Genomic DNA, 16,551 nt, shown 5'->3' with positions numbered 1-16,551 from the left:
TTAACCAAAACAAGCTATGTCTACTAAATAACAAAGAGAATACATAAATGCACCCGGCAACAGAAACCCTATCTGCAATAGATATAACCCTATGTGACCCATGCATGGATTATAGCTGGAGAACCCATAAGGATACATGCGGAAGTGACTACTTCCCAATTATATTAGAAAACGAAAACCCTAAATTAGAAGACAAAACTCCTCGCTGGAACATATCAAAAACAAATTGGGGAAAAATTCAAAAATGCATGTCAACACAGATTAACACCCGAAGCGAACCCTAACTTAGAACACATCACATATTTCTGCAATACCCTACTCACAATAGCTGAGGAGAACATACCAAAAAGCTCCTCTTCTACAAAATATAACAAACCCTGGTTCAATAAAGAATGCAAAGAAGCCATAAGAACCAGACGTGCAAACTTAAGAAAATTCAAAAACGGTCCAACGAAAGAAAATTTGGACATATATAAAAACAGCAAGGCAAAAGCACGAAAAACTATCAAAGAATCAAAACGGAACACGTGGAAAAACTATGTAACAAAAATTAATCAAAATACAAAACCAAAAAAAGTATGGGAGATGGTCAGAAAAATAGCAGGAAAAATACAAAGAATCCTACTAAACACCTTATATGCGACAACATGAAGATTACTGACAAACAAAATATCGCAAATAAATTAGCAAAAAAAGATCATACAAACCCAACAAACTACCGCCCCATTGCACTCACTAGTTGTTTGTGCAAAACATTCAAGAGAATGATTAATGAAAAACTAAATTGGTACTTGGAAAACAAAAATCTGATTACAGAAAGTCAGTCGGGTTTCAGGAAAAATAGAAGCCCCACCGACCACTTAATAAAACTGGAAACACTCATAAGAGAAGGATTTGCAAAAAAGGAACAACTAATAGCAATTTTTTTTGACATGCAAAAGGCGTATGACACTGCTTGGAAATACGGAATCCAAAAAGACCTGTATGAACTAGGACTTAGAGGCAGAATGCCAGAAATTATCAGAAATTTCTTAACAAATAGAAACTTCCAAGTACAGATGGACAACACTTTTTCAGTCCAAAAAGATCAAGAAATGGGTGTCCCCCAAGGCAGTATCCTATCTGTCATCCTCTTCAACATACCATAAAAAACATAGACCCAGAAATTGAAAATGTCCTATATGTGAATGACCTACTTATATACTACCAATCTAAATATATACAAACAGCCGAATGCAAACTACAACTCTGCCTGAATAAAATAAACAAATGGGCTATAGAAAACGAATTTACATTCTCAGAGGAAAAAACTAAATGCATCCATTTCTGCAAATTACCAAAATTCCACCATGTTCCCCAACCTGAAATTGGATAACAAGAACATCCCACTCACCGACCAACATAAATATTTAGGTATTATATTCGATAAAAAATTGACTTTTATACCACATATAAAATATTTAAAAACAAAATGCCAAAAGACAATGCAGTTGATCAAAGTCCTAGCACACACCAATTGGGGTGCAGACAAAGTCACATTATTGAAACTATACCAAACTTTAATTAGATCTAAAATGGATTACAGATGTTTCATATATGGAGCAGCAAAGAAGTCTTACATAAAAGAACTAAATACAATTCATCATCAAAGATTAAGATTGGCCTTGGGAGCATTTAGAACCGCTCCAGTAGAAAGCCTCTACATAGAGGCTCATGAGCCTCCACTGATACTAAGACGACAGAAGTTAGTGCTACAATATTACTTAAAGCTTGCATCATGTCCAACAAATCCAGCATACCAATGTACCCTCCATCCACAATACACACACGTCTTCAACAGGAAAGAAAATATCATCAAACCCTTTAGCCTCCATATAAAAAAAACCTCCTCACAGAAGCCCAAATAGACATAACAAAAATACATAAATATATCAAATCAAAAACTCCACCCTGGATGATCAAACAACCACACATAATATTAAAATTAAATAAATATCCCAAAACGAAAACCCACCCATCAGTCTTCCATGAAGAACTACTTAATATCCAAAATACATATAAAGAATACACACGAATCTACACTGACGGATCAAAAGATGGAGACAAAGTAGGATGCGCAGCCATCCACAAAAATTAAAACTAAAGGAAAGACTCCCAAACAAATCTTCTATTTTCAGCGCAGAAGCAACAGCCATAGATTTAGCACTAAATATAAAATCCAACGATGACCATCAAAAATATCTCATACTTACAAACTCACTCTCGATACTCATATCACTAAAAGAAAAAAATGATAAATCCACTTATTACAAAGCTGCTAAACAAAATAGATGCCATAACCATGAAAAAAACATCTTTTGCTGGATACCAAGCCATATCAGCATCTATATGAATGAACAAGCAAATAAGGCAGCAAAGGAAACTCTGCAACAAAACCACACAAGTGGAAAAATCCCCCATACAGACCTAAAGACTAAAATAAAGACATATTTGAAGAGAAAATGGCAAGAAAACTGGAGCTCATGTACAGAAAATAAATTATTCCAAGTAACACCAAATATTGGAATGAGACACAAAAAAGTTAACAAGAAAAGAAGAGGTAGTAATGACCAGACTGCGAATAGGTCACACCCACATCACCCACTCACATCTACTAAAAGGGGAGGAGACACCTATCTGTATAACGTTTCAAGAACCCTACACAATACACCATATACTGACAAACTGCATTGACCTTGAACAAACCCGAACAAAGTATTACCAAGAAAACAATCTAAAAACAATATTGAACAAGATTGATCCCCCAAAAATTGTCAATTTTCTGAAAGAGATTAAAATATACACTAAAATATAAGAAAAGACCCCCCCCCCCAATAAAAGCATTAAGGACAAACCAATATATAACACATCATAACTAACGTTTCAACATTAAATGACCCCAAAGTGGTTGATATGCCGTAAAACAAAACAAACAAAACCACTTCCAATTAAAACTGCCATGAGAATGTGCAATCTAGTCTAACGAGAGATAGTTAAACAAAAAGAATTAAAGCAAATGATAAACACTGCAGTTGTTATTAAACTTTAGCTTTTAACATTTAAAAAGGTTGTAGTGTTTACAAATGCAGCCTGTGTGCTTAATTCATGGCTTTTAGACCAGAGAAGCAGAAATCCATCTTGATTAGGCAATTATTATTTTTATCTTAGGCAGTGATTTTTTTTGATGAGCTGAATATCATCCACATTACAAATCAACCTTGTGTCTAACTTTATCCTTGCAATTTCTGAATTGTAATTATAGAATGCTAAATTTTTGAACGACGTATAAATTTGTTTTGATTCAAAATGATTCCATTATTTAATTCTTTGCTTGCAGTCAAAATCTAACATCATCACTCCAAGAAATGGGGAACCATTAATTGCCGCCATCCAAGATTTTATCACTGGTAAGTTTTATTCTCATCAGCAGAATATTTGCTGATTATTTAGAATTAAACCTATTTTAACAAAAATCTTTATGATGTACATACCCATCATTGAATGGAGATATCATATTCCAAAATTCATGGTAATTGATCAATTTTTTTTACAATTTTTAACAATTTTAATAATAAATTGTGTCTATTATGAGTCTGATTTTTATCTCTGTAGTTCGAATTGAGTTGTCTCTTCCTTATTTATAAAAAACATGGTTGATTTAAGGATACCTCTCGTTTAGTCATAAAATTTGATTTTCTTAGTTAAAAAATAACTACTTGATCAATTTGCATGATTTTTGGTATACGACATTAAAATGCTATTTCAAACTGAAACATGACTGACCAACTGTCAAAACCATTCATAAAAGTATACACATGCAAGAATTTTCAAAGTAAAAATCAATCGATTTATTTTCAATAAATGGTTATATTTTCTTTTTTGTCTCTTCCAACAGGTGGTTACCTCATCACCCAAAAAGATGTCTTTTTTGATCGAAGTCGTGTATCACAATTAATTGCCTCCATCCTTGCATACAATGACCAAGACATTCGGATTGATCTGCCACCCCCAGCCATATTTAAGGTTTGCACAAAATATACAACACACTATCGTGTGGTACTCATTTTTGGTTAATTTTGTAAAATTGTCTCTAAATAAGTCTTTATAAATCTAATATATAAAAGGCTATATGTCTGTCTGTCTCCATATTTTCAAACTCTATCTCTTCTGAAACTAAAAGTCACAGAGCAGAGCTAGGGGCCTCAAATGATTGAATTTTTTACAAACTGTTCTTTTATGGGTCTTTATCCGGTTAAAATAGTTTTTAAGGGGTAAAAATGGGTCAAAATTGAAAAAATAAATTTTTTTACATTAATCTTAGTTTATTTTTAATTTTTAATCAGTTCATATGCGTGTCACATTGGTACAGTGGTAACGTCACCAGCTTTGAATGCTACAGTTTTGCTTTCGGTTTCGATTCTAGCTGATGGCACCCAAATACTTTTTTTTTTACTTTTGAAATCACGACTTTATAATAATATATTAATATCTACAAAATATGGACAAATTAAAAAATATATCCTATTTTCTGACCAGGCAAAGCCGGACATCCCAAACCCCTCCCTCTGCTCATATATATATATGATCCCTCAACAAAACATGTCATTACTTGCCTCTCAAATTCTGTTGTCTGCCACATTTGACCTTTGTTTTTCAACCCTACATGTCACCCATTTTCTTGTTTTCCTCAACGTAGAGGACTCCCTTCCTCTTTCATAATGTAATATTGTGAAAAGTGAAAATTGCTAAAGGGCATTTTCTTATTTTAAGTTCAGATTTATTTGTGACATCGAGGGAGGCATTGATGAGGAAGAATCAAAATATAATTGTAAGTGCTTATGCAGAATAAGGACTGTGTCATCGTTGGAAATTTTTAAGCAGTTTATGTAAAATTGTCATTTTTTTTTTCTTCATACAAATGCTGGTTAATTTTTTCAATGAAAAATATTTTAATTCAGTTATTTAATGAAAAATCAATTGAAAAGTGAAAACAATATTTTTGTTATGAAGAAAATAGAATGAATAATTATTGGACAATTTTTATGAAACTTTAAGAAAATTCAAATCAAGAAAAAAAATCAATCATTGTATGGTAAATTTCATGAATAAGTATTTGTTTTTTGAAGAACAAATAACTGATAGCTAATATTATATTTTTATTTTTTATGATTTTTTTATTCTTTAATTTTTATTTTGTTTAACCAGATGTTTCCTAAAATGACCTGCTGCAATTTCATTTCGGCACCTTTCAGCATTTTACATAAACTGTCCAAAAAATTCTGATGATAACATGATTCTTATTCTTTATAAGTACCTAATTGTTTTATGAAGGAAAAAATAATCATTTTTTTTTTCAATCTAAAAGAAAAATTAATAAAATCTTTTTAATTATTAGAACATTTTTTTTTACCATATAACATTTTTCAAAGAACGTTCTAGTTTTTTTAATAGAATAATAAAAATAGTATATGTAATATGGTGGACTTGTCAATTTTCCTCTATGGATGCAAGACATGTCAATCAACAGATGTAGTTGATAATGATGACCTTCATCTTGCATCTCATTTCAAACTGTTGTTCACTGCCAGCATCTTAACCTGAACACTGTTGTCCATCTTTTAGCAGCAATGTCTTGATAGTTCGGACATACATGTTGTGTCTGATGGTGCGTATTGACAGTTTAGTACCAACTCAAAAATGAAACGAAAATGAAGTGTCATTTTAACAAATTTATTCAGCAACTTACATGCAAAATGAAGCTGTTGGTTGAATGCATGTGGAGTGCAGTGCAAATCATGATTCACACAATATTCTGGCATCGTTCCATAGTACATGGTTTCAAGCTTTCAAAACTATTAGTCATTCATAGAAACAGCTATTTGTTGTACTTTATAGCTAGTAAATTCTTCAAATGGTTCTGAAATAGAAGAATATAAAAAAAATGCTCAAAATTGTCTCAAAATCATATGCCAAATAAATCTTGAAAAAAATCTAGTTTTATGAACCGAACATACTTTCATCTTTTTCAGCCATGTAAACTTTGGACGGGGAAGCAGGTTTTTAGTCTTCTTTTGCGACCCAACACAAGTTGCCCAGTTTTAGCAAATTTGCGGGCAAAAGGCAAGAATTATTCGAGTGGTGAAGATTTGTGTATCAATGATTCATGTAAGTTTTGCTTTCATTTTTTGGTCTTAAGTTTTTTTATTTACTAAATAGCTTCACCAAATAAAAAGTAGATAATAACAAATGAGTTTATTACTATTTCTATGAAAATAGTGTCCATTGTATTTTAGATATAGAACTGACCCAAATGAGATAAATTAGTAAGTATTAATAAATACTTAGAAAATAATATTGTGCTACATAGTTCAATATAATGAAATCACATTGTAAGAGACAATCTTTAATTTACTCATTCAATCCAACGCCTCTTGGTAGATAATGTTCTTTTCTTGCCCTGTTTCTTTCAAAAGTTCCCTTTTTTATGTAATATTCCACTGACTTCTCTCTTCTGTTCATAGAACCACTGCATGTTAAAACTTCTTTTCTCATACCATTATAATAATGATCATATATCATTATAATGATATTCATAAACAAGGCTACATCAAAGGGAGGTCACGCTCCTGTTCTTGTCCAGGGTTTCCAAATTGGCCATTTTAAACCTACATTTTGTGAATGTGGCCTTTTTTGAAGCAGTTTGCCCTCCAAAAATTGTATTTGTCGTTTTCCAAGATACGACAAACAGACTAAGACAGGAACAAGCAGAATATATAGATAAATAATAATAAATAACCAAAAAAGGTTCACAAATCAACTAGACATGAAAATAATGAGCATAGTTTTGTGCAGGTGTAGTTTATTAATTGTAATGTTATAGTTTATAAATATTACAGAACACTAGCAGGCTGTTCGGCCGGCATTGTGATCCTATGATTGACCTGTGGAAGGAGGTAGGAAAACAAATAAACTAGGAAGTACATGTATCAATAGAAAATGGAGAGAAATGTGTTCTTAACATAGAGAGAGTTAAGGGTAGATTTAAATTCGGGTGTGACAGGTGGCTGATAGGTAGAGAACAATGGGCCTGTGGGCGTTTGTGGGTGAGGGTTACTGTGAATAATAAAATTAGTTTTTAAACTTTTCTTTTTGATTTCAGTTGTAGTGATCCGTAACAGTGAACTTCTTTGTGGTGCAATGGATAAAGCCACTTTGGGATCTGGATCCAAGAATAATATTTTCTATGTCATTCTGCGTGATTTTGGAGAGGAACATGCATCAAGCACTCTATCGAGACTTGCAAGGCTCTGCCCAGCATTTTTATGTGAGTCATAATTAATTTCTTTATCCACCTCTAACTCTAACCCCAACACTTTTTTTTCTTCGTATTTTTTAAATCAATATCTTAATATTAAACTCTAAATCTCACAAAATTTTAGACAACCTTTTTTCGGTTTTTGTCCAAATCCCCCTATATTAAAAAATAAAAACAAAGAAAAATGAAAATATCATATTCCAGAAGTCACATAAATTGATCAAGTAGTTTTGTTTTTAAATAAGTCAAATTTTATGAGTAACAAAAGAGCAGCTGTTTTGTCTGCCATTTTGAAAACAATCTTAAAAAAAGCAAAGGAAGATAACACAACAATAATTCCAACTTGCAAGATTTATGTTGTAATTCCTATGAATTTTTATTAAATGCTAAAATATGATTTTCTTTATCGAAATAATAAAACTACTTGATGAATTTACATGATTTTTTGGAATGTATTTTCATTTCATTATGGATATGAAAAATGTACAAATTTTTCTTTATTTTTTAATACATGGAAAATTCTGGACAAAAATCTTGTTTTCAAAAATTCTAAAAACATTTTATTTTAATAAAATTTTGCTATGAAAATATGGCAAGAAATTGATTATTTTTATTTATTTTTCAGCCAACCGTGGTTTCTCTATTGGAATTGGTGATGTAACGCCGGGAATTGGCTTGATCAATGCTAAAAACAAGCTTTTAGATAACGGGTCAGTGCTGTTCCATTTCCTTCTGCTTTTTTTTGTTGTTTTTTTTTCATAGAAAAATTGATTAAAGGGTGTTAGTCAAAGTATAACCGCCTGCTCACCCGTCAGTTAAAGTTTAGGTACTTATAATTATTACCTTATTTTGATATATTTCATTAAAATGGAAAGATTAGATGCTATTCATGAAATAGAATTGAGTTTGTATGAATATTTACAATTGGTTCTTATCTAGAATTCAATCCAATTTAAAAAAAATACAGAAAAATCTTTATTATGTATCCATCACAGAACAAATATATCATTTTCCAAAAATGTACTTTGATCAAGCAGTTTTTTTATGTATAGAAAATGATTTTTTGGAGTTTTAGTAATTCATGGTATATTCTAAGCATTACTAGGCTGATTTTAAAATTCCAGTAGTTCGAATTGAGTTGTCTCAATTAAACCTGGCAGATCAAAATAGAATGTCTCGTTTCCTTGGAAAATCTGATTTTCTTAGTTAAAGAAGAAACTATTTGATCAAATTATGTGATTTTTGGAATATGAAATTTTTTCTTCGGTGACGAATACGTGTATCAAAGATTTTTTATTATTTTTGCTTTTTAATTGGGTTGATTTCTGGACTTGAACCATCAAATTTTATTGGTCTCAACCTCAAAGCAAAATGACAGATGTTTTTAATCAAAGAATAAAAGAAGCAAAAGTAAGTTTATAAAAATGTTTAGTAAACTAATTTTTGCACTCAAACAAGTTTTGTTATTACGTTTCTGAATTTTTGAGATGAGGATTGGTTATTCGTATTATTTGGACTACTGTTCTCATTTTGAGCGTCATTTTCATAATGTTTCGGCCAATGTAACATCTCACCTTATTCAGGTGTATCTTGTCAAACTTGGGAATCTGCTTGAAATTTTGAATGACACCTTTTATTTAATCCACGAGGGTAGCATGCCATGATTATGTCAAAATCTTAATTTATTCGGAATTGTATTAGTATTGCCCGCACTGAGAATTGAACCTTCAACCACCAGAAAAGTGGAACTTTAACAACTGAATTTTACCGAGTACTCTACTATTTACTTACCTTCTCACTCACTTTCACTTTTCTGATCTCTCTTCCATTTGAAATTCTGTGCAAATTCCCATGTTTAACAGAAAGATTCATGAGTTTGACAAGATACACCTGAAGAAAGTCAGAGGTTGCATCAGCTGAAAGAATCCACATAATATAAAGTTTTGTCATTTAACTCACAGAATACAAAAATATCTACGGAGCCAGTAACTTTTTTTCTTTCCCAAACAACAACCAACATGCCTGAAGACAGTCGAAGGATAATCTGACCGAAATGTTGCACAAAAAACATGAGGACAAAAGTCCAAGTAATATAAGCAATCAATCCTCATCTTAAAAATTCAGAACTTTTAGCCATCTTGTTTTATTTTTTTATCACAATTTTTTTCTGTTCTGTTTTCTGACCTTGCTCAAATATTTTTGATGTCCGAAACCTTTGCTCAAAGTTTTTCACATCTTTAGCGGAAAGACTTTTAAAAATATTACTTTTAGATCTGAAAAAATCCGAATTTAGATATTTTAGTTTCAAATTTCATTGTTTTCATTCTGAAGATATATTTCTTTTAATGTTTTTTTTTTTTTGATTTACACAAACTACCACCCTCTCATACATACTCATCTATCTACTTTCTCTATCTCCTCCACCTACTTCTCTCCTCTGCCTATTCTCTCTCCCTCATCCGCCTACTCTTTCTCTCATCTGCCTACTATCTCTCTCTCTCTCTCTCATCCACCTACTCTCCCCTCTCTCTCACCCATTTTCACTTTTATGAACTCTCTCTTCAGCTATTCCAAATGTGATGGTTACATTGCTGACTTGAACGAAGACAAATTGACAACGCAACCCGGTTGTTCAGAGGAAGAAACGTTAGAGGTTTGTCTATTTTCATTTCCCCTTCTGACTATTTCTTAATTTTAGATTAGAAACTCATGATAATTATTACACAAGGAGATAAAAACAAAGGGAGACAACTGGGTATTTAATATTAAAAATAGCACAGGGAAATCTTTTACTTTTTTATTTATAATCGTCATCTGTTACACTTTCACCCAACAGTTGTATTTATATCATTTCTGTTTAAGGTTGTAGAATGTATTGACTGAACCACTGCGGATTGTGAGGGGGGGGGTAATACCATAGTTGTCAACTCCAACAGGGTCCTCTGTTGGCCATGTGTGGTGATATCTAATGATTATGGAACAAATTTAATGCAAATATGAAATATTTGAATTTTCTAATAAGAGGTTTTGGGTTTGTATTACTGTACACATAGATTCGAAAAAGTTGTCAAAAAACAAATATATAACAAATAAATGTTATTAAAGGCAAGATAAGTTACTTTTCTACCAAACTGGATATATTTTTAGTGTTTTTATTCAATGTAACATGTTTACTCAGCTCAAAAACCATACAGTGTTTACCGATGTATTGGAACATTCAAGATGGCGTCTGATTCTCTCTTTAACACGGTAAGTTTGGGAAAAGGTGTTGTAAATAAAGAACCGGATAAAATACTGTTAAAAACTCGCTCAATATATGTTACTGTGACATAGGTTGACATATATTCGGTGGGTTTTTAATAGTATTTTGTATAGTTTTTTATTTATAACACCTTTTCCCAAACTTATGGTGTTAAAGAGGGTGTGAGACGCCATCTTGAATTTTCGAATACATCGGTAAACACTGTACATTTTTCGAGCTGAATAAATATGTTACATTGAATAAAAACACAAAAAATATATCCAGTTTGGCAGAAAAGTAACTTATCTTACCTTTGATAACATTTTTTTGTTATATATTTGTTTTTTGACAACTTTTTCGAATCTATGTGTACAGTAATACAAACCCGAGGTTTTCCCAATATACCCTCTAAAACCATTTTAAAATAATCCAAGTAAATTGAAATTTTGGGGAATATTTATTGATGTCTAATATGTAATGTTAAAATTTCAGAAGAATAGTCACGCTGGAAAGATATCTGATGGTTTTGAAGATGTCCATGGAATAAATAGATATGATGATAGGAATATAGGAGAAAGAATTTTTGAATTTGGTCTTGCCATGGACATGTTGGTTGCAAATATATTTCTTGTAAAAAAAGAGAAAGCCGTCTTGTTATTTATGAATGTGGAACATCAAAAATATTTTAATTCAGTTATATAGATAATTCAATGAAAAATCAAAAACTGTTGGTAAAGAAAATGGACAAAAAGCTCTCGAGTTAAATGAAAGTAATTGATCTGATGATGAAATTGTGATGACAATATAAACCAGTTATTTGTGGCTTTGAAGTTTAAGATAAGTTTATCTGTAAGAGAACAGTGTGGAGGTTTAATAAAGAACACATGAAATGAGGTTTTCATGACAAAATGATTGATTATTCAGTTATCAAATCACTTCCAGGAAATATGGAAGTAATTGAAAGATAACCTGTTGAAAGTTAACATACCAGACTCATGGGTGGATGAAATGACCTCCAAGATATCGGGTGACATGGTCATGATGAAATGAGGAAGTTGATTGTTATAGTCAGCTAACATACATCCAAACTTCTGGCATAGTTTTACTGGAAGCGGTAACTAGACAAATCAGTTCCTTCACTTTAATTTTTCTTCAGTATTTTTATCGTGAAGAGATTTCTTAAAATAAAATATAAGAAATGGACATTATTGATATGCATTCAATAAAAAAATGAACAAAATTATGAAAAGATAAAAATAACATAGTCTTTATTTGCACTTTTATTAGTAAAATTTATAAAAATATAAATACTTTTATTTTATTTAAGATTTTATAAGAAATACATGTTTATGAAATTATAAAAATATTATTTTTTTTTTAATTTTAAAAATGTTTTTTATTTGAATTTATATAATAAATATGTTTATGAAAGTATAAAAATAAAATTATTGAAATCAAAATAACAAAATTTCAAGCATCATAAAAAACTGTATCCAATACATAAAATAGTTTAAAAAGTGTTTTCAATAATTCTTTAAAAAAAATAAACCTAATTTCAATAATTCTTAATTAAAATAGGACCAAAAAACTTTTTGATAATTATTAAATAAAAAAAAACAATCAGTAAAACATAATAAAAATAGAGTACATGCACAAGGGAGATATAGAAAAAAAAAGCGAAGGAACTGATTTGCCTTGTCACCACTTCCGGTAGCGCTATGCCAAAAATTAGGAAGTAGGTTAGCTGCTTATAACCAAGCTGATAAGTGTACCCCCCAAAAAATACATCTCCACAGATTTCCAGCACTTTTCATTTCTTTTGATACAAATTGTTGCAAATCACTTTGCATTATTGCAACAGCTGTTCCCCATTGGTTTTTCCCTAATAACAGCGATTGACTTTCTCTGGCATTTGCTTGGCGATAAGCTTCCTTAGTATTCTAGTACTCTCCATACTATTCAAGTGACGGTGTGGATGTTACTCCCCTCTCCTTGCTCTTGCCATCTTCCTTTATCTGTCGCAACAATCAGTTGCAAAGTAGACAAAAATTAGAATAGGGACTTCAACTCGCTTTTTTTGCGTAACGTGATTTCTCATTACAGCAGTGACGCCATTCACATGACCGTTTTCTCAAACATGCTCTCGAATGTTATCGTCTTCTCAAATGTGCTCTCTCATTTTTATAGTCTTCTTTTTCCTTACCGTGACGTCATTTCGCTCATGACTTGGTATTTGCATATAGCCTCCACACTGTTACACCATTTTGTGTGATCTCAAACAATGCCGGTGACATTATTTTTGTTTGTTGAAAAGAAAGGGGATCAGATAATGAGATATAAAATTATTTTTAATTTTTTTTTTAAACAGGTTTTCTTTAAGTACAAAAAAAAACAATTTCTAATCTAAGAGATCACATGTAAAACATTCCAGAAAGTTAAAAAAAATTTTTTTATTTACACAAGAAAAAAATATTTTGAATTGAAAAAGAAAATATCTTTTTTTTTTTCCTTTTTCGTTCATGCAAAATCCATGTGGATGTTTATGCGACAACTAAACTTGCATTCTTTTCAGGCAATGATACTTAAAGAACTCTCGCTGATTCGGGACCATGCAGGAAAAGCCTGCTTGCAGGAACTGCACAAGAGTAACAGCCCTTTAAACATGGCAATTTGTGGCTCGAAAGGTAAGCACTAACCAACTAGTTCCCTCAACCCCTACCACCAATCGAAAAATATCGATATCGAAAGTGTGAAATTGACATAAGTAGTTATCATTGTTTTTGAATGAAAACTCAATTTTTCAACTGTTGGACTAGCAGGACCTGTTAACTGGAATTGCCCTGTGAAAGCTATCCCCTCCCTTGCAAAAAAGTAAACTACAGTTGTTGATAACCTGCAGGTACTGTTTGAATCTGAATAAAGCAAATAAGAGAATGTGTAAATCTGTATGCAATAATGAAATTAGGAAAAATAGTCCATTAGAAAAAGAATCGAAAATATAAACATGTTTTAGAATTTAGGAATTCTCACTGTATATGAACTGTTTCAGAATAGACACTCCAAAATCCCCATGTAAAGAACGTATATCAGCAGAGCACCCCCTTTTTTTTTGGGGGGGGGGGGGCGGGGGAGATAAATAAATCCCCCAAATTTAACCGTGAAAATCGTAGGCAGCATACTCACCCACAAATGATATGGTTGGTGACGGTTTCAATAGGAGAGAAGTGGATTTTTGTATCGTGCACGTGAGTACAAATCTGGCAGGTATTGAATTACAGTGCAGAATACATGTGTTTAATCTCTAGAAGCACTTGTCTGCAAAATTTGAATGAGATTTTTGTAATCAGGATGAACAAAACATTATAAAAGTGGTCATTGTAGCAAAAAATGTGGATGTGGACGTAATGTAAAATTACCTAAAAAAAAAAAAAAATAAAAAAATAACGTGTGCGCATGTAAAGATCCCTTGTTATTATTTTAGAAAGAACGAATTACTAATTTATTATCTTTCTTACTAAAATGAAATAAAATTATCCTTTTATTTTTTCCATGCATACTTGAATAAAATTCACTGAAAATAAAAGAAATAAATAACACAACAAATAAGTAATAAACAAGAATTATGTGATCTTGGCCCGAAGAACAATGAATGAAAAGCTTCCAAAACTTTCAATGTTTTAATTAAATGAGAATTTGTTAAGAATTTTAAAACCGTGAATTTTTATTCAACAGTTCAAAGGCTTTACCTATTTCATTTATCTTTTGTAAACGAAGCAATTTTAATCGTTTGTTAATAGTTACTTTGTGACTCCTCAAAAGCCTTTAAACTGTCGAATAAAAAGTCATGGGTTTAAAATTATTAGCAAATAAACATGTTATAAGCGTGAATTGTTAGGTGAAAGTACCATAATTTATAATGGAATGAAAAAGTTACTACTTTTTTGTATTTTCTATAAATAAGTAGTTTGTTGTAGTTCTTTTAAAGAAATAGTTATAAATAAAAGAAAACTGTTGTATTTCTTATCAATAAATAGGGAAAAGAAGAAAAGTGTATTATGTTCATTTTATTTCACGTGAAGAACGGAAAGAAAAAAAAGTCATATATCCTTAGAAGAAATATTACCCCCGCCCCATAAGCAATAATGTGTTTGTTTAGTTTAATGAATCCAGTGTTTACATCAAATTTGGCGGATCTAATATATTGCCCCCACCCCTCAATAGCACGTCTGATTTTTTAAGAAGGATTATCCCCTCTCCCCACCCGCCTCCGAAAAATAAAAATTATGTTCATTTAAAAAAAGTGTTTACGTCAAATTCTGCTAATGTAAATATTTGTAAAATGTGTAAAATGAGAAAAAAAAAAGTAAATAAGTAAAAAATGATGTATTTTGTGTGAAGAAATTGCCCAAAATAGAAAAGTATATTATGGTCATATAACGGCAGCAGGAAAGACCGCAAGAAACAGGCAACAAAAGAATGACAGTATGTAAGAGGGTAAAGTATATGATTTAAGAAAACAAGGTACCTGGTTTGGCACAGGAGACCTTGTTCTTTTGCTGCAATAGTACACTGGCAGCAAAAAGGGTTTTAAAGTGAGATAAGTAATATTTCGGTATTGACACGAGTAGGAAATGGCCCCATGTAAAAAGAGTGAGACTCCATCCCGAATCAGAATAGCCGGATTCAGATTCGGGAGACGTTATTATTTGTGTAATATAGAATGCATTAGAGTATTCTTGGTGTAGGCATATAATAATCAGGTAATAACAGTCAAACCAAAATATAGTATGGAAATGGTGGAATGTACCCGGTGTCAACTGGTGGCGGTGGAAGTAGTAAACATTTAGAGGGAAAAGCGTAACTACTTCCTCAGAAGAAGTTGCGATGGTGATCATGGCTCTCCTAGGAAGAAATGAAGCATTCTAATATAACGAATGGAGGCGTATGTAATGGTGGTTGGTAGTTGCCTAAGATAGTGGCTAAAATGTTAGATGTATCACATTTGTATTTGGCATCTGTTGCTGCAATCCTACGATACTTTGATCGAGAGGGGAATTTTTGCAACCAAAATATTATATATAGGAGATAAGAATAATAAATTTCAATGCTTTATAATAATATAATTAACATTTATATTCGGCCAAAGCTGATAGAATAAGAACAATATGCTCCACATGTGTTTCATGAAGAGAAAGGATATGAGAATAATATGATGGATTTGTAATGTGAGTCTTTAAGACTGGCTTCTAATGAGCTCAGAGAAAGATTAAGTCTGGATAGTTTAAAATTCAGAAGACTTCTTTGGATTGGTCATATTGAAAAACTGGATGAGAGTGCTTAAGAATTTGGAATTTAAAATTTTAGATGGAGAACAGTTGAGGTAGCAGGCTCAGTTTTCAGAAGTCTAAGCAAAATTTAACAAAAGTAAAAATTGAAATGTTTTTGATTGAAGTGGATCTTGCCAATTGCTATATTTTAGTGTTTTGTTTTTTAAAATTTCAGGTTCGTTTATAAACATCTCTCAAATGATTGCTTGTGTCGGTCAGCAAGCGTTGGGAGGCAAACGAGTTCCAAATGGTTTTGAAGACAGAGCCTTGCCACATTTCCCACGACATTGTATGTATACACTTCAAATTCTTTTTCTTTTTTTTTTTTGTTTCCTAATTTGGTTATAATTAGCTAATGTACTTCCTAACTACCAGAAGCGATGACAAGGCAAATCGGTTCCTTCGCTTTTTTCTCTCATGCCTATATCTTCCATGTGTATGTACTCTTTTTTGATTGCATTTTTCCGATTGTTCTTTTTTTATTTAATAATAATCAAAAAGTTTTTTTGATCTTATTTTCATTAAGAATTATTGAAATTAATTTAAAGATAATTTTAAGAATTATTGAAAACCCTTTTTGCGCTCTTTTTCTAAAGACTCATTGAAAACGCTTTTAAAAAATCACAAGT

At 31.5% G+C, this 16,551-nt stretch overlaps 1 protein-coding gene across 1 annotated transcript in view; it reads left to right on the top strand.

The window, feature by feature from the left end:
• LOC145293102 (DNA-directed RNA polymerase III subunit RPC1-like) overlaps positions 1 to 16,551 on the top strand; it is a 106,161-nt gene that overhangs the window by 45,046 nt on the left and 44,564 nt on the right. Inside the window, exons 14-21 of the mRNA XM_080139478.1 lie at positions 3,377 to 3,446; positions 3,935 to 4,062; positions 6,069 to 6,204; positions 7,199 to 7,363; positions 7,980 to 8,064; positions 9,920 to 10,007; positions 13,168 to 13,279; positions 16,098 to 16,211. Of these exons, the coding sequence (XP_079995604.1) occupies positions 3,377 to 3,446; positions 3,935 to 4,062; positions 6,069 to 6,204; positions 7,199 to 7,363; positions 7,980 to 8,064; positions 9,920 to 10,007; positions 13,168 to 13,279; positions 16,098 to 16,211 (898 nt within the window). The remainder of the gene's footprint in view (positions 1 to 3,376; positions 3,447 to 3,934; positions 4,063 to 6,068; positions 6,205 to 7,198; positions 7,364 to 7,979; positions 8,065 to 9,919; positions 10,008 to 13,167; positions 13,280 to 16,097; positions 16,212 to 16,551) is intronic.

This window comes from Euprymna scolopes, chromosome 14, assembly GCF_053919585.1.
Source record: "Euprymna scolopes isolate OS-2025 chromosome 14, ASM5391958v1, whole genome shotgun sequence".
In the NCBI taxonomy this organism is placed as follows: Eukaryota; Metazoa; Mollusca; class Cephalopoda; order Sepiida; family Sepiolidae; genus Euprymna; species Euprymna scolopes.
Note: the sequence above shows the minus strand (reverse complement) of the source record. Positions and strands in the feature narration are given on the sequence as shown.